The sequence below is a fragment of the Salvelinus sp. IW2-2015 genome, linkage group LG35, assembly GCF_002910315.2.
Source record: "Salvelinus sp. IW2-2015 linkage group LG35, ASM291031v2, whole genome shotgun sequence".
Lineage (NCBI taxonomy): Eukaryota > Metazoa > Chordata > Actinopteri > Salmoniformes > Salmonidae > Salvelinus > Salvelinus sp. IW2-2015.
Window position 1 is genome coordinate 20,937,745 of NC_036874.1, and position 19,477 is coordinate 20,957,221.

Below are 19,477 nucleotides of genomic sequence, written 5' to 3' on the forward strand. Positions count from 1 at the left end.
ATTTCAGCTATTGTCGTTTAGATTATTGTGTGTGTGACTTTGCCCTCCTAACGTTAGTTCAGTCTGGAGGCCAGGCATCTTCAGTATTGCCACTCTACAGCTCTTACCCACACTAGATTCAACTTATTCTAATTGTGGTGGCCATTCAAGACCATGACTATGTGATTCTTTGAATCTGGTGTTGTGTTGGGCTGGGCTGAAACAAAAGCCTGCACATACAGCAGCCCGTCAATGCCAGAGATGCCCAGTAAGTAAGTAACCTTGCACGAGTTGGAGCGGCTCGTAAGAGCAGATCTCCTGTTTCTGTAGCGTGAGGCAGCTTGATGAACAAGTATATCCCCTGGACGGGATGCTAGTCTATTGCAGGTCCTTACCGCCAATCTATCTCCTTAATGCTGGGTGCCAAGCAGAGACACACTGGGTCCCATTTTTACTGTCTTTAGTATGACTCGGTTAGGGATCGAAATCCCAACCTTCCAATCTCAGGTGGACACTCAAATCACAAGGCCACTGAGTTGGTTAGAGTTGCCCAGCCCTATACTAAATCATGCAGCAAAGCTCTTAGATTTGCCTTCAATGTTTTCTCTTGGCCCGGTCGGTTTTGGGCACTGCTTAAACCCCAGAGTGGTACTGATATTCCTATGTCTCTCCAGTCTACAGCTACAGATGCGGCTAAAGGATCCCTTCTCCTTGAAAGCCGTCGGCATGACTAAGCGGACTAACAAGCCAAGGAAGCCTCGAGATGAGGAGTCGTCGGACGAAGTAAGCGGTAAGATCATGCTCCCTGTTGTGATGAAAAAAAAACATATGTTTCTATATAGGCTGCCTAAAGAAGTTTAATTGACCCAATAAGCCTTCCGCATGTTCTGCTCTAGTAATGGATAGTCCAATCATGTCTGATTAATTCTACGGCAGGGGACTCGTGTAGTTCAGATTATGCCTTTATTTGACATCTATTGTAAATCATGGTCATTAAGGGATTTGTAGATGCTGGGTTAGCGAGCAACATCAATGTGACTTCTTGCTCCTCAGGGCTGACCTGCCAGCATGTCAGCAAGGCAGTGGACCTGAGCTCAGTCAAGAAGGTGGTGACCTCGAGCATGTGGTCGATGTGTTCAGATTGCCTGAGGGAAAGGACTATGATAGATGGAGAGCCAGCCAGTGGCCACGACATCCTCGTATGCCTCAAGTGCGGCTTCCAGGTGAGCTTGGACTTTGAAATATTTTATCTAAGGCGGGAGGATGAAGGTTCTGTCAGTATTTTGATGTATGAATTGCTGCACGTGACATGCGATTCAGAAGTTATACACTGTTTGTTTCATTTGTAACAATCTGACCGGCAAAGAGGCTACCACCATCCATACTATCTAAGAAATGGTGATCCAGTGATCTTTACCCCTTTCACAGGGCTGTAGCCAGTCAGAGAGCCAGCACTCCACCAAGCATCACCAAACCCTCCACCTTGAGTCCCACTGCATCACCGTCAGCCTCGGCACCTGGAAGGCCTGGTGAGGACCCTACAGCAACACATGGAACATACAGATTATAACAGGACGACAACATTTTTTTTTACAGCCATTCTGCCGTTCCAAATAGGCTGATGTAGCACTATCCCTTTGTCTTCACTGTAGGCAAAGGGTCTTAAACTGAAAAGTTATTTGAATATTTACATTTTGCCTCAGAATATCTCCAGTAAATGTTGTGAGCAGTAGTTATTCACACCACCTAAAATAATGACAATTTACATCAGTAAGTTGATGGCTGTGTTTGCTGCTCTCTCTCTCTCTCTCTCTCTTCAATTTGTTCACAGGTGTTTTGAATGTAATGAAGAGCTCTCCACTCACTGCAATAAGAAGGCTTTGGCCCAGACCCTGGACTTCCTACAAAAGCACTCTGTCAAGGCAGCCTCAGGTAACACGTTCAACACCTGACAAGGCCAGCCACTCAATGAAAGGTGATACATTTGAGGTATATTTATGTGTAGACTAAGAGAACAGCAAGGCTACCACCTGAAATGAAAAAGGGTGGGTAAACAGTGCTACACCGCACAAGGTGCTGCTACAACTCCCACTTTTTTTCAAATTGAAATATTGACGTTTCTTGGCTTTGACAAAGGCGCTGGACTGAATGAAAAGCTGAAGAATTTAATAAATGAGAACCACTATTCAAAAAAAACTCTTCTATCTTCTAGGCTAGAGCCTAGATTTCCAAGAAGCAATTTCAGCTTCCTTTCACTTCTATGTATTTTGAGTGCAATTGCTATTGGTTTTTACAATATGTGCTAATACATAGAGATATAGGTTATTACTGAATGCAGAAACCCTCTGTGGAGACTCTTCTCCTCTATAAACTTACATTGGTGCCTGTAACTCCATTGATGTTCACCTGAAGGTGTGGAGTTGAGTGTAACACACCAGCTCCCCCTGGTGGCCAAGGCTTTTTGGATTCCAGAATCCAGGCACCTTTTTCTTTGAAACTGTGGCCCATAAAATTGTTAGCTAAGGATGTGCATCTCTTCTTTCATGAAAGATTCGATACGCATCTAGCTGCATGGGCTCCGATATGATTCAGGAACGATACGTTTTAGTTTGAAACGATTCGGTTTGATTAGGGGAACAAATTGATGTGATGCGATGCACTAAAATGTATTGCATGAACACATTTCTATTTAAATATCTGCTGCTGAAGGGAGCTCTGGAACTGGGCCTCTCTGATCTGGTTACTTCTCTAAGCTGTGTGTGTGTGTGTGTGTGTGTGTGTGTGTGTGTGTGTGTGTGTGTGTGTGTGTGTGTGTGTGTGTGTGTGTGTGTGTGTGTGTGTGTGTGTGAGCGAGAGAGACCATGTCAAAGGTGTGTATAGGCAGTTGAGCCCAGACTGAGCATCTACCACCCCACTATCAGATTAGGGGTGGTGGAAATTTATGCTTTTTGTCCCCCCCACTTTTTTTCTGAAACCACATCACCCACTGATTTAACTTGTCATTTTTACAGATTCAAAATGTTTTGAGCTAGTACTATGTCAATATTTAGAAATTAGCATGGTATTTAGCAAATTAATATTATGCCGCTTTGGATTTTACCCTGTCTTGAAAGTGAATGGTTTAGACAGGGTTGTCAACTAGGTTAGGCCTTGTGCCAATTTTTTTTCTGGGCTAATAGTCTGCGGGCCAGAACATAACTTGTATATAATATTAGCACAATTAATTGGCCTACACTACGAATTGAACAACATTTTTAACACATCTGATTAGTACATGATAAATTCAGTGACAAAAACATAATAATTTTGATCTGATTACATTCATAAAATCACCATGTTCCTCCCTATTCATTTATTTTAGTCTTTCTCTGTGCGTTGATTGGTGGGGTAAAACAGGTCTACGTAGCCTACTGTAGGCTACACTACTTTTTTTAACGTCAACATTTGTTCAGAACAATTAGCTTGATCGTAAGAGAAAATGTCGCTCTCAAAAAGTATCAAAAGAAAGGTGGATAATGAAAATGCAAGTTTCCGGGAAGAGTGTAAGGAGAGATGCGTTCATCTTACTGTATTTTCCCAATGCCAAGCCAGTGTGTCTTATTTGCAATGAAATAATTCAATCTCAGACGTCATTCTAAATCTAAGCATGGACCTTTCAAAGTGGCCTTCCTGCCCCAGACAGAGGCCAGACGCAGAAACATTGAAGCCTACACACACGGCTTTTTTGGCAGACATATTTTGACACTTAAACAGGTTAAATCTGTAGTTACAAGGAAGAGGGAAAACTGTCGTGTACATGGTGGAAAAACTTGAGGCCTTTACACAGAAATTTGAGGAGTTCGATTTGGACTTGTCATCTGGAAGGCTACTGCACTTCAGCACACTGAAGAAACGACAGGCAGTGGGACCAGGCCGCAGCATTGTCACAGAGGGGGTGGAAGATTTCATCAAGCAGCTGAGGGACAACTTTTCCACCAGATTTGAAGACTACAGCGTGCCCGAAGATATTCCATTTGTACGTGATCCTCTCACAGTCCGCCCAGGTGGAGAATTCTCCTCCCTTACTAAGAAAACGATACCCTCGCTGGATGAGGCTGCAATTCAAACTGAGCTGAATGAATTCCAGACATCGAGCCAAATCAGGGATGCGCTCAGGAACGCCGAGTCCTTGTGTGCGTTGTGGGTGGCATGCTCAGAGGAATACAGCACAATAAAGATACTTGCATTTTATGTGCTAACAATGTTTGGATCGGCTTACACCTGTGATAGTCCTCATTTTCTTCTATGTACGCAGTATAATCTCACGCAATATAGACTCACGACAGGAACCGGCTCTCACATAAGTCAATTGAGGTCAAAATCACATCCATCTCACCCGACAGCCACAAGATCGTATCTGAGGGAAATGCAACTTTTCCCGATTGAGTAAGTAACTTAGTGGCCTATGACTATATGACTGTATTTCGAAAATTCTAACATTATCGTGAGTGCTTATCCAGGGATATTTAGGTCTCAAGCTGACAGTATTTTCTGTTTATTCTGTCGTTACTGGAACAGGCTATCCCGATACAGACATTCAGACACACATTGCTTTTAAATTTTTTTTTTTTTTTTTAATTTAAGCAACAACAACAACAAAAAATGATTGTGAAAGATGCTGTTAAGTCTCACAGTTTAAGCCGACCTCAGCCAGTAAAGTTATTTTACATAGGCATGGGCTCGGAAGAAATAGACTCCAATTAAGCCCCCTTGTTGTTTGTAAAGTTAAATTTAAAATGAAGATTGTTGTCGATTTGAATTACTCGACTGGTGTAGTTTTTCTCCATATGTTGCTGTGCAACACTTGCATAACAAGTTAGCTATATTATCAGCACCAGGCGCTGTTCACTTCCTATTGGTTGCACAGCGGTTGTAGCTTTACGTTTCAGCAGCACAACATAATGTTCCCGCAGCCTGCTTTATTAGTTGACTGTCTCCTGCATTCTCTCTCCTCATGAATTAGGTTAAAATGTAACTTTTGCATTATTTAGATAGGGTAACTTCCTTCTTGGGACATTGCATTTGGGAGTTTTTGCATCTCAGGTCTGAGATTTTAAAATAATGTATATAATTTTTTTATGGAAGAAAATATTCTGAATTAATTTGGCGGGCCGGTTGGGGAACCCTGGTTTAGATCGTTTGGAATTTAAGCTCAGACCAATGAATACGAAATGATTGCTGTCCTTTATGAAATGACCCTGTTCATGTTAAAAATGACCAAATACACTTTAAAGCAAAACAATTTCTTATGATGAAACTGAATAAAAAATAAAATCGGAATAATTGAAAACCCCAATCAGCAGTTGGCTAGCCTATGGGAGTGGAAGCAGCAACTCAGATCCAACTGCTGATTGGGGTTTTCAATTATTCAGATTTTATTTTTATTCAGTTTCATCATAAGAAATTGTTTTGCTTTAGAGTTGCTGCTTCCACTCCCATAGGCTACACAACTCCGGGTAAAACACAATTGTCTGCAGTGCATTTGGTAACAGTGACCCAACAATTTACATTGGTTGTCACTCAAATAATATAGCACAGTGTGCACAGTTGTTATCTGACAGTCACATGCACTTACATGCGTAATAGTTTGATAGGCTACAGAACTGAAGGAGAGGACGCAACAGTTCAGTCGCAACAAATAAATACTTTTTGGAATTAACAATATGAGTAAAAAAACATCCATTAGCGAAGGCGATTCTTAACATTTGAATCGGTTTTCTGACCGATGCATGCTTCATTTGGATCTTTTGGATCCTCATTTGGATCTTACGCATCAGTGCCCGGGTTCAAATGTTTATTGGTGAGTTGTTACATCCCTATTGTTAACCATCATTTTCCGTATCAGTCAATAATCCTCTGAGAATGTTGCATGTAATAACAGGTATTACTGTGCAACTATGTAAACTAATAATTTGCCGTAGTTTGCTTCAGGTTCAAGAATGTTTGAAGCTTTGTTACAGCATATTTCTGCATTAAAAGACGCACTGAGGTGTGTGTTTAAGTTGACGAAATCTGTGATGACCTCCCCATTCATGTTGATCAGGGCCACAGTATGGCTTAACTGCTGACATCACTGAAATGAAAAGCTGCCGTTTGGAGGCCACACAGGTGACAACAACTGAAAACTCGTAAAGATAAGATGGTTCGTTGTACAGCTTTTTCTCCTATTAAAGTGAGATGTAATAAGCAATTTGGTAAATGCTTTTGTGAACGGGCTTGTACAGGATTCATTTCCTTGGAATTTTCAAGTAAACATTTCTGTATTCTGTCTTTCCTGCACTCGCCATGACAGTTTCATGATTCTGCCCCTTCACAAAAGTGGTTTTGTAGCCTAGCCATGCGTTTCCCAAACTGTACAGACCAAGCCAATTCCACCTTACCCCAGCCAGCTGAGCCACCCTCAACCAGGCCACCACATTCTCCTCGACCCCCGCCCCCACCTCCAGCTCTGCTGCTCTTCCTCCCGCCTGCCCCGTGTTCATGCCCAAGCTTAGGCTGGTCCACCACAGTCAGTCAGGCAGGCTGTAGTGTTGCGGGAGTGACGCTCCAGTTCCCCGCCTCTGCCGCATGGCCGCACTCATTAGTGGCATTAGGCGCTTGAGCGACGCTCCCCGGCTGGGTTCCCTGAAGAACGAGAGCAGCTGTGTGGGGTCCGGCCACTGAGCTGAGCCCCCCCCACACAGTCCCCTCAGCTCACTGTGCCCCCTGTCCCACGCTGCATGTCTCAGCACCTCTGGGAAGGGCCTGTGGGGCATGCTTGTGGGAGCCAGGGTCCAACAACGAGTCCGAAGCGCTGGAGATCAACAGCTGCAGCACATTCCCAGGGACTAACACTCTCAATGACTGGACACACACACACATTCCTTCAATTGACAAGCATTTCACTATACCCGCAATAACATCTGCTAAACACGTGTATGTGACAAATCCATTTTGATTTGATTTGAATTGTATAGATTGTGTGAATAGGTACATCATATTTTTTTGTTGTTGTTGTTGGTACATGAGTTTGTGTTGGGCTTTTTCTCTTCCTGTGTCTTAGAAATCACAGAATGGTGCTGTAGCCTCCAGTATTATTCCCCCAGCTTCAAGGGCACTGCGGTTTGAACATACCACTATCCAATTAGATTCTCCATTCCTCCTCTCACTCCAGCCTTGACAAAGCGTACAGGACTACACAGAACTGGAATTCCATCTTGTTCCCTCATAAATGACTTTCACTGTGGTTGTGATGGCAGAGTTTGCCATTCCTTTTCATGAAACATGGTCTGCTCTCTAGATAACTTCCTGTCACCCATCCACTCACTCAGTGGAATAGACAACGCTTGCACGAGGCACAGTTACGTATCGATGTCCCTGATCCTTTGTTTTTTGATCAGTCCCTTTGAGTCTGGGGGTGGCAGGGGTCCAGTGTTGAGGGGTCACAGAGTGTGAACACTGCTGGGCACCAACAGCCAACATCCCTTCCCCTTTAACTCTACATTACCTGTCACCTTGCTTCCCACCTGATTGTTTCACACCGGCTGGCTAAACAGGGACAGAAAACGGGCAGCTATTGTTGCAGCGAAAATGGACTGCTGCTGTCAGATGGGGAGCTGGTGAATTGCATTTCTGCTTGAAGGCCAGGTTTTTAGGCAAAGTCTGTTGTTGCGTTCTCTTTTTACCATAGACCCCAGGCACAAAAGAGCCCCAGCAAGAATTTTTCTGAATCCATAATAGTTTTGTACAACAACAGCTCAGGGAAGAAAGAAAATCTATTAACCGTACTCTCTCACCAACAAGGCCTTCAGCTCAAGTACCAGAGTCCCACTAAAAGGAGACTTGACCTCAGGGAGCTAGTCTTCGGCTTGTAACACAGCTGGGGTGTCTTTGTGGAGGAAATTAAAATGTTTCCTTTGAATAGGCATCGGAGCTTGGCGCTCGCTGCGTTTTTCCCATTCTTTTCTGGTATTGATTTTCATCCATCCAAGTGAGTAATTTTCCCCCCTCTTTGATATTAGTGTACTTGCAGCAGCAAGGACACGCACAGAATTGTACGGAATCTTTACTTATTACTATTATATTTTTCTTCCACCTCTCCTACTCATATACCAAAACCAATGGCTATACGTTTAATAGATTATTTGTGCTTTTTGAGCTGATACTTTTTAATCGCATTTTTTAAGACCAGCACACAATCTCATAATGTCTATATGACCACAATATTTCAGTATTTAATGGTAAATAGAATTTTTTGAAGTATAAGAACAATAGCTCGATTTCTAAAGTTGATGACACAGAAATGTAGATTCTTCAAAACTAAATGAGAGAACCCATGTCAACTTTGTTAAAGGGGCAGTGCAGTCAACATGATTTTCATGTTTCTTGATATTTCCCCACTATGAGGTTGAAATAACTCTGAAATTGTACAAATTATGATATTTTACTAGTGTAAGAGCTTTTTGTATTTGAATTTAAGCATGTTTAGGTGGGATGGAGTTTTTGGCTCACCGCATGACATCACAATCTGATTGTATTATTCTGACCAATAACCAGTCACGTTTTTTTTGCATAGTGTATCCTCCTACTTTGAAGCGGTAAGTGGGGTAGGTCCTATCTGCCAATCAGGGCTGTGTATGTAGAAATATTGACATTTGTATCAACACAACCACATGACCAGATTGAGCATTTCGATGGCAAAAGGAGGCTCAAGGAAATAAATAAAAAATATATATTTTGAGTTATTTTAATGAAGTAAACACCCACTGATAATTTAAAAATAAAATTAAAATGACTGCTTAGGGGCTTTAATATGGCTGCTCCCACCTCAATCTTGCCATTCATACAAAATGCATTGGTTATTCTACTATTGTTTCAGCGAGAATTTTACCTTTCTAGTTGCTGGTGTTATGTATTTTTTGTATTTAGAAAGATGCCAGCCACAGTGGAACAGAATGCTGTACCTGGTGAAAGCCAACGTTTTTTATTTTCTCTCGACAAATAAACATGTTTGTGCTATAGAAATATTTCCCTCCTAAAAGAGACAACAAATACCATCTTGTGCAATGCATTCCATTTATACAATGGCGCTAGACACTCTTTCTCTTTTTGACATTTTGGTTTTATGTGTTCAGCCTTTTTCATCTAGGACCTTGCTACCATGAGAAAACAATGTATTTATTGTGTCCATTTTTAAATGGCATCTCTCAAAGGATAAAACTCAACTCTTACCATGTGACATGTTGGATAAACCTCTAACCCTGTCGCGTTAGTTGGCTAGATTTTCTATTTTTGGGGGCCCTGGTCAGCCCATAAAACCCTTGTTTAAATCCAGGGTTCCTGTTCTACATGTGATATAGTGTTGGTCTACAGTCAGTCAGTGGGTAATATCCATAAGAAAAAAGCTTTTACCCTGGTGGTCCCTTTATTAAGCTAATCAAGGGTGCTTCTGTAGTTTTCCCCACCACTGCACACTAATGTAGGCAAGCAATGTGGCCAGCAACTGCTTGGAAAGTGTGTATATTTGCGTGTGTGTTTGCGAGCTCATGGCAGTGGGCTCTTTTGGCCTCTGATGGCAAGAAAGCAGGCTTTTCATGCCCTGCAGTCGCAACAAATTAATAAGACATTTGGTGTTGCCCAGCCTTCCCCTTGACTGCCTGTTCTCTGCTGCATGACGAGAGCTGTCCTTGGCTCTCCACTACGGTCCCATTCTAAATGGTGAAATTAATCAAACAAGCCTCTTGATAAATGCTCTCTTACAAGTATCTGCTTCAATGTTTTAATGTGATGACACCGCTTCATAGGCTTTTGAGGAAGTATGTCAAACGAGAGGTCAAGTAGCGTTTAGCGTGTCTTTTGATACGTTTTGGATATCCATTTTAGCTTTAGCCTAGCCCTATGCTGTGGCTGGTGTATTCAAGTTTTCAACCATAGTTACAATACTCTGCTCTAGAACAATAGCGACTGTAGTGATTTATTTTATATTTATATGTCAACATCCCAAATATGTTTCATTCACAGCATCAATCTAGTGAGTCTTGTGTATTCAATTTATAATTGAAAAAATTGTTTGTGGTGGTACATTTGATCATATGAATAACCTCTATCGTCTTGTCAGATTTGCAAATGTTTTTTGTGAACAATTGTTTTTATTAGATCACAAAGGCAATACAATAAAAATAAGAAAAAAATATTTGCCTCCTTTTTAACCCAGCCCTCCCAATCCCTAACAATGCATACTATAAAAAAATGTAACTCCCAACATAAAAATGTCCTGAAAATAAGCCAACCATTTCCTTATATGAAGGTCATGTGGTGGCAACCGGTGCTGGACACGTTTTTTGGCACCAGTCAGCCAAGCCGTGCGCTGTTTGTCATTCAGCTGCATACCTGATCTGTCATTAACAGAGAGATTGATTCAAGGGGTACAGTTTTATCAATCGTGTCAGAGAGAATACTGTCCTCCGGAACTCATCAGAACAATCCCATATCATATGTTTATATGTGTCAAGTTTATTGAGGGAACATAGGTCACAGTTTGGGCTTGGAGACTGTTTCGCATGAAATCTTACAAGTGGTGTCAAGTATGACCTATGAGCTTCAAATGAATTAACTGATGGTGTGGGTTCTTTTTGAGTGAAATATATTCTCCCAGACATTCTCCCAATCAATAGCCTCATCATCAATAGTCATATCCTTTTGTCCACGCTTTTAACAATTGAAAGATCTTTCCGCTTGAGTAATTGAAGATGAGAGTAAATGACTGACATAACCTCGAACCTCGGTGAATTGTTTTACATTCCCATCCAATCACAGGGTGCCTTCCCAAACGCGTACCCCATGGGGTCCCATAGGTGCTCACCCTAGTCTAAGATGAAGAAAGAGCGATGACCCCGGCAAACTGAAAACTAAGGAGACCCTCTGAGTTAAATGCATGTATTTCCTCTCGATTATTGACCCATTTTGCAGACCAGACTTTTGACTCAAATGCTTTAGTACCTGAAGTAACAGCCTGGTTATGCCACAGAGGGGTATGGAGATGCCTCTTCCAGTTACACCTATTCACTTCTCAACCCACCCCAAATTATATTTAGTATTAGAGATAATGTGACCATAGTATAACATGCATTTTTTAATAGTTATGCCAGAAAATAACCCGTATTGTAATCTAATAGGAAAAAACGAGTTCCTACTCAAAAGCTCTCCAAGAGACTGATGTAGACTGATCGAACCATGATCTAAGTAGGTGTAACTGGAAAAACTGGTGGTAAATATTAACATTTTGTAATGCAAGTCCCCAAAGATCCGGTTTGAGGTACCGGATCTTTGGATGTTTTCCATTCCAAAGGTATTTACGTACAAGTTTATCAATCCTATCAACCTTAACCAATAACCTAGTGGTGGAAAGAGTGGAATCGTCATTGCTTAGGAAGTTAATACGTGGCAACACTCAGCTTTATTGAAGCAACCGTTGTTTGTAAGGAAGCAGGCAACTTCTCCCAAATGTTTAGATCTCGTTCAACCTCTTTGTAAATGTTCTCATAATTCAACTTCACCAAGCCATGCAGAGATGTTTTGTATATTAAAGATGCACTATGCAGAAATCGGCATTTCTTGGTTGCTAAAATTCTAATAGTTCACCTAATTTCAGTTTGTGACAAAACAAGCAAGTATTGTGTAGAGGTGTGTATTTCACTGTGAAATATATTTTCCATAAACAAACATTTTTTTTTTCAGCTGTTTGAAGGTGGTGTACAAAACCGAAAGTAAAAGACGCAAAAACGAAACGTAAGAACGGCAAGCATAGAAATAGCGCACATAGAACATATATCTATAACACACATTTCTATGTGAATTTGGTCAGGTCGCCCAAAAAGTTACATATTGCAGCTTTAATGCCCAAATAAGTGGACTGGGTTTTAACAGGATTTATTGAGTGAAGTGAAACTTTATTGGCTGCTTCATTGAGCAACATTTAATGTTGACTTATATCCTGACAGCAATCTTCAAATGTGGGTAATAAAGATGAGACTGAATTCTCAATATCTATCATATCTAAGAGGATATCATACGTGTTTAGAGATATAATATGAGAGGATAATTTAATCGCTATAGGAGAAGCAATTACCTTCTGCCACAAATGCGGCTCTAGAGAGAGAATGAATGTCGGGGATAAGCCATCCTCTTGTCTACATCCACGAATAATAGGAAATGGACTTCATTTTATGTCATTTTTAGACACCATGGCAAAAAGTTTAGCATACGATCCACGAGCCGTATTGATAAAATGCTTTCCCAAACCAAATTTCCTTAAGACCGCCCACAATACTGCCATTTGAGCCTGTCAGAAGCCTTTTCGGCATCTAGTGACAGCACTGTGTGTCCAACTGTTGTGTTTCATGTATTCCGTGCATTCAATTATGGACTTTTGAATTATTGCAGCAAGTGTCCACAAATTCAGATATAAATGAAACCTCAGTCTCAATATGAATGCAACATTTAGGCTTGCCTGCTTTCTGGTCCAATTCCTTTCAAGTTTTTGGAGATAAATTGTTAGTTTTTTCATAAAGAAAACAAACAATAGCCGTTTTTCTTTCTCACTTGTGTGAAAAAGAGCTTTGAGTCAAGGAGGGAGTCAGCAGGAGGGGGGCAGGCAGGCATCGTGATCGTTTAGTCTGCCCAGGGGACAAGCTCCACAGTGTCACTGCTGCCCATATTCGGTGGCTGAGCAAGGAGGGCCAGGTGGTGGTGCAGAGCGCGGCACAGTCAAGCGTGGACGCAGCGCATGCTGACATTTGCCTTCCCGACTGCCGCAGGGGGAGGAAAAATCTGCTTTTCCATATGCTTCTGCTCGTTGCCCCCCCCCGCACACCCTTCCCGGGTCCTGGGCAGATGGCTCCCTGAACATTGTTTACCTTGAGTGGCGGTCCTAGATGAAGTGTGTCCATAGGCATTCCCATTCCACCCAGTTTTTCCCCCCTCTCCTTAGCCAAGGAGACGGTCGAAATGCTCACACACACACACTTGTATAAACAGGTACATTCTCACAAAGCTACATACCCATCTCGTCACATTTTCCCCATCGCATACAGATTCCAGAAAAAAACGTATCGTATTTCTCTGACTCGTTCTCTCATTCTACCAGGAACTACCCTGTCCACACTTGTTTGAAATGTGTTGTGAAGTGTGGACATATGGGCCCCTCCCTGATGGCTGTTTAGTTCTAGACAGACAGGCTTCCAGATGTTTCCAGTGTGGCGGCTGGAGGGACAGATGCTTTTGGCTGGACTGGGGGGGACCATCACTCCATTCAATGGTCCCTAGGCGGAACCCCACCCCGCTTGGTCACAGAGACCTTCACAGTGCCAGGCAAAGAACATCCTTCTGCCATAAATCCGAGTAATTATCATCAATATTTGATGTTTGACATTCTCAATCGATGTTTTAGCAGGGTCACTAACTGATTCTGTGGTGGTAGAGTAGTTCTAGGGGGGAGGTTAGGGGGAGACCGTCCACGTCCTCAGCCTGCCATAGTTACACACTTGTCCTGATCTCTGTTGTGGGTTTACAAACTGGGTCATACTCAATGGTAGTGAGTATTGGTATTTGACTCGAAGTATCCATTTGTAAAATACATGGTAGCGGTAGCTAGCGCTAGTCGGCTGTACCTGCGCCAAAATGTTTCATCATATAGCTTGTTCTCCATCTTTTTCAAGTGACCCAACATGTTTTCAGTACTTACGCTGAGTGTGCGTTTAAAAGTGTTCAGGTTCCACTCTGCTATGTGTCTGAACGTCAGACGGCCAGGTCACGCGTGTCAAGGTCCTTCTTCCCTCAGTTGGGCAGAACCCAGTGGTGGACTGACTGGCTGCTCGTTGAATACAGCTTTTTATCTTGTACTGAGCCTAAAATACCTTTTTTATTTTTTTACAAAGGAGTGATTTCTTCAGGGAGCATGTGCAAGTCCTATGTGTTTGTTTTTAGCAGGGAAAGGGTGGGCAGGAGGGTCGATTGTTTTCACAACGATAACCTTGGGTTAAGGGTCATGTCGTCCATGTCTCGCTCACCTTGCCCTTGTAATGCTGGGTCAGAGCCAGAAGCGGACTGGCCTCATTGGCTTGGGGAGTAGGGCAGCAGCAAGTGCTCCACTGCTAACTGAGCCGTCTGTCTGTCTGGTTGGGGTGAAGTCCTCAAGGTAGCTTAACCTCCTCTAACCATGCACATGCTGGTTTGGTTTACTTATGGTACATGCAGCTATGGCAATCTCCGTTTGGTACCATTTATATGATGAAATTGGTACTGTAGGTACTGCAGGTAGCCCCATATCCTGTCACCCAAATATTAACAATGTCACACAATTATAGTCATAAAGATGTCACAAACTGACATTGAGCACCTAAGATGATCACATTTCTCATGTCTTCCCATTTAGAAAATCACAAATGAACAGAGAGAGACGGACAGCCAGTAAAGCAAAATGGCAATCGGGTAGCTAGCACGGCACCCACCTTTTCCCATCTCTGATAGTCTTGTAACACTGATTAAGGTACTCATGAGAAGTGTGTGTTAATTCACGGTTAAGCAGCTTGCTGTCTCCCGGAGCATGATAAAAAGGGATAAATTGTGTAAATGGTGTGAGTTATGGTTTAGGGTAGGGGGAGGGGCAGGGGCAGGAAGGAAAACAGGCACAGAGGGTGCTTTCTTTCATCTCGTCAGCCTTGGGTCCTCTCACTTGTTTTGTTCATTAATGCCTAATGTGACGGAACACCACTTGTCTCTCCCTTCACAAATGACACTGATGACAACGGAATAGGAAATGATGGACTGCTGGAAGAATTGTTCATTGTATATTGCTTGTAATGTTTGTACTAGGTCCTAGCATGTAAACTCAGCAAAAAAAGAAACTTCCCTTTTTCAGGACCCTGTCTTTCAAAGATAATTTGTAAAAATCCAAATAACTTCACAGGTCTTCATTGTAAAGGGTTTAAACACGGTTTCCCATGCTTGTTCAATGAACCGGGGCGGCAGGTAGCCTAGTGGTTAGAGCGTTGGACTAGTAACCGAAAGGTTGCAAGATCGAAACCCCAAGCTGACAAGGTAAAAGATATATTTCGTTAGGCAGTTAACCCACTGTTCCTAGGCCGTCATTGAAAATAAGAATTTTGTTCTTAACTGACTTGCCTAGTTAAATAAAGGTTCAAAAACATAAGCAATTAATGAACATGCACCTGTGGAACGGTCGTTAAGACACTAACAGCTTACAGACGGTAGGCAATTAAGGTCGGTCAGTTATGAAAACTTAGGACACTAAAGGGGCCTTTCTACGGACTCTGAAAAACACCAAAAGAAAGATGCCCAGGGTCCCTGCTCATCTGCGTGAACGTGCCTTAGGCATGCTGCAAGGAGGCAGATGTGGCCAGAGCAATAAATTGCAATGTCCTTACTGTGAGACGCCTAAGACAGCGCTACAGGGAGACAGGACGGAGAGCTGATTGTCCTTGCAGTGGCAGACCACGTGTAACAACACCTGCACAGGATCGGTACATCCGAACATCACACCTGCGGGACAGGTACAAGATGGCAACAACAACTGTCTGAGTTACACCAGGAACGCACAATCTCTCCATCAGTGCTCAGACTGTCCGCAATAGGCTGAGAGAGGCTGGACTGAGGGCTTGTAGGCCTGTTGTAAGGCAGGTCCTCACCAGACATCTCCGGCAACAGCGTCACCTATGGGCACAAACCCACCGTTGCTGGACCAGACAGGACTGGCAAAAAGTGCTCTTCACTGACGAGTCGCAGTTTTGTCTCACCGGAGGTGATGGTCAGATTCGCGTTTATCGTCGAAGGAATGAATGTTACACCGATGATTGTGCTCTGGAGCGGGATCGATTTAGAGGTGGAGGGTCCGTCATGGTCTGGGGCGGTGTGTCACAGCATCATCGGACTGAGCTTGTTGTCATTGCAGGCAATCTCAGATCTGTGCGTTACAGGGAAGACATCCTCCTCCCTCATGTGGTACCCTTCCTGCAGGCTCATCCTGACATGCCCCTCCAGCATGACAATGCCACCAGCCATACTGCTCGTTCTGTGCGGGATTTCCTGCAAGATAGGAATGTCAATGTTCTGCCATGGCCAGTGAAGAGCCCGGATCTCAATCCCATTGAGCACGTCTGGGACCTGTTGGATCGGAGGGTGAGGGCTAGGGCCATTCCCCCCAGAATTGTCCGGGAACTTGCAGGTGCCTTGTTGGAAGGGTGGGGTAACATCTCACAGCAAGAATTGGCAAATCTGGTGCAGTCTATGAGGAGGAGATGCACTGCAGTACTTAATGCAGCTGGTGGCCACACCAGATACTGACTGTTACTTTTGATTTTGAGAGACACATTATTCAATTTCTGTTAGTCGCATGTCTGTGGAACTTGTTCAGTTATGTCTGTTGTTGAATCTTGTTATGTTCATACAAATATTTACACGTTAAGTTTCCTGAAAATAAACGCAGTTGACAGCGACTTTTTTTGCTGAGTAAAAAAATAAATAATATGAAGACCACTTCAAATAAGTGGATTCGGCTACTTCAGCCACTCCCGTTGCTGTCAGGTGTATAAAATCAAGCACACAGCCATGCAATCTCCATAGACACACATTGGCAGTAGAATGGTCTATTATTTTTTATTTATTTATTTATTTTAATTTAACCTTTATTTAACTAGGCAGTTAGATTTGGGTATGTCATTTAGGTGAAAATTGAAAACAAAAGGGGGCTATCCCTAAGAATTAAGAACAAATTCTTATTTACAATGACGGCCTACCCCGGCCAAACCTGGACGACGATGGGCAAATTGTGCACCGCCCTATGGGACTCCCAATCACGGCCAGATGTGATGCAGCCTGTATTCGAACCAGGGGCTACAGTGACGCCTCTTGTACTGAGATGCAGTGCCTTAGACTGCTGCGCCACTTGGGAGGCCTTACTGAAGAGCTCAGTGACTGTCAATGTGGCACCGTCATAGGATGCCACCGTTCCAACAAGTCAGTTTGTCAAATTTCTGCCCTGGTCAACTGTGAGTGCTGTTATTGTGAAGTGGAAACTTCTAGAAGAAACAACAGCTCAGCCGCGAAGTGGTAGGCCACACAAGCTCACAGAACGGGATCGCCGAGTGCAGAAGAGCACAGTGCGTAAAAATCGTCTGTCCGCGGTTACAACACTCACTATCGAGTTCCTAACTGCCTCTGAAAGCAATGTCAGTACAAGAACTGTTCATTGGGAGCTTCATGAAATTAGTTTCCATGGCCGAGCAGCCGCACACAATCCTAAAATCACCATGCGCAATGCGAAGCGTTGCCTGGAGTGGTGTAAAGTTTGCCACCATTGGATGCCAGGAGAACGCTACCTGCTCGAATGCATAGTGCCAACTGTAAAGTTTGGTGGAAGGGATAATAGTCTGTGGCTGATTTTCATGATTCGGGCTAGGCCCCTTAGTTCCATTGTAGGGAAATCTAAACGCTACAGCATAAAATAACATTATAGATGATTATGTGCATACAACTTTGAGGCAACCGTTTGGGAAGGCCCTTTCCCGTTTCAGCATGACAATAGCCCCGTGCACAAAGCAAGGTCTATACAGATATGGTTTGTCGAGATAGGTGTGGAAGAACTTGACTGGCTTGCACAGAGCCCTGACCTCAACCCCATCGAACACATTTGAATTGGAATGCCGACTTCAAGCCAGGCCTAAGCCCCCAACATCAGTTTCCAAACTCACTAATGCTCTTTTGGCTGAATGGAATCAAGTCCCCGCAGCAATGTTCCAACATCTGGTGAAAAGCCTTCCCAGAAGTGTGGAGGCTGTTATATCAGCAAAGGGTGGACCAACTCCATATTGATCCCCATGATTTTGGAATGAGATGCTCTACGAGCAGGTATCCACATACTTTTGGTCATGTAGTGTATCTTCTGTGTGTGTGTTTTGTGTTTGATTTCATCAAGACAACCATGTGTGTTTAATGATGTCAGATGTGACAAGAAGAAGTATCTTATCACTCGTTCGCCTCTTAGGCCCCGATTTGCCCTGTGTTTCAACTATTTCTAAGCATTACATCCCCTTCATTTTGTAGATAAGAACTGAGTAGAGAGATGTACTTAGTTTGTCTCAGCCAGCCACACCCCATGGTTTGAGTGTTAGACTAGTGCACAGAGCTGTCAGTCTCCTGAGTACTCCCCAACTATAATCCCTCTGTGCTTGTCCCTGCTGGCCTGCTCTGCACTGACGACTGCCTCCCTCTTGCTGAGTTGGGACGGTCATGGAGGAGTAACAGCTGGCCCAGAGAGCCATCTCTCCCTAAAACAGCGGAAACTTCTCCAGCTGTCATCTGCTCTCTCCCATATGACCCGGCTCTTTTTCCAGCTGCCGCCCTGGCCTGCCGCACGTTAACCCACTTCCACCGCAGGAGACCATGCTCGCAGTTTGCTCTGGTGTGTGTGTCTGTGTGCTGCTGGGACCGGGACTGGCCCCCCACTAAGAAGGCCACCCCAGCACATAATGGGTTGAATGCCACCCCTGGCGCCCTGAACAAGCTATTAGGCTCTGGTCCCACAGGAGCTTGAGGTACACTTTAGGTGTTGATTTTTCTCTGGCGACCTCGGAGAACTTGGCTCGTACGTGACTCGTACGTACCTCATGCAGTTTAAAGTTTCAAAATGCCTTTGCTGCACCAAGCTACATTGATATGGACAAACTCTTGCAAGGTCACAACATGCAAAAAAAAGTAACACTTTCACGGCACTCAACATACTAAATGAAGAGTAAGCGCATCTTAGCGGAAACCTTTGTCAGTGCATATACAGTGTATTCGAAAGTATTCAGACCCATTGACTTTTTCCACATTTTGTTACGTTACAGCCTTATTCTAAAATAAAAATAAATAAAATCCCTGACTTGCCTAGTTAAATAAAGGTTAAATAAAAAAAAATACATCTCTTTTGAGATGACACATTGGTAGCAATACATGGTTATAACATTTACCGAAAATTCAGAAATTCCAACGGGGGCGGTGTTTGCGGTCTATATAAATAACCACATTCCTGTAAAGCTTAGAGAAGATCTAATGTTCGATACTGTTGAAGTAATATGGCTACAGGTTCATCTGCCTCACCTAAAGCCCATTCTGGTGTGAAGCTGCTATAGACCACCAAGTGCTAACAGTCAGTATCTGGATAATATGTGTGAAATGCTTGTATGTGATATCAACCGAGAAGTATATTTTCTGGGTGATTTTAAAAATTGACTGGCTCTCATCAAGCTGCCCACTCAAGAAAAAAACGTCAAACTGTAACCAGTGCCTGCAACCTGGATCAGGTTGTCAGTCAACCTACCAGGGTAGTTACAAACAGCACAGGAATTAAATCATCAACATGTATTGATCACATCTTTACTAATGCTGCAGAAATTTGCTTTAAAGCAGTATCTAAATCCATAGG

The 19,477-nt window shown here is 43.2% G+C and overlaps 1 protein-coding gene across 1 annotated transcript in view; it reads left to right on the top strand.

Moving 5' to 3' along the window:
• LOC111958923 (ubiquitin carboxyl-terminal hydrolase 45-like) overlaps nt 1–19,477 on the top strand; it is a 42,485-nt gene that overhangs the window by 1,807 nt on the left and 21,201 nt on the right. The window contains 4 exon segments of the mRNA XM_070437281.1: nt 654–769; nt 1,033–1,202; nt 1,408–1,508; nt 1,811–1,911. Of these exon segments, the coding sequence (XP_070293382.1) occupies nt 667–769; nt 1,033–1,202; nt 1,408–1,508; nt 1,811–1,911 (475 nt within the window). The 5' untranslated portion in view covers nt 654–666.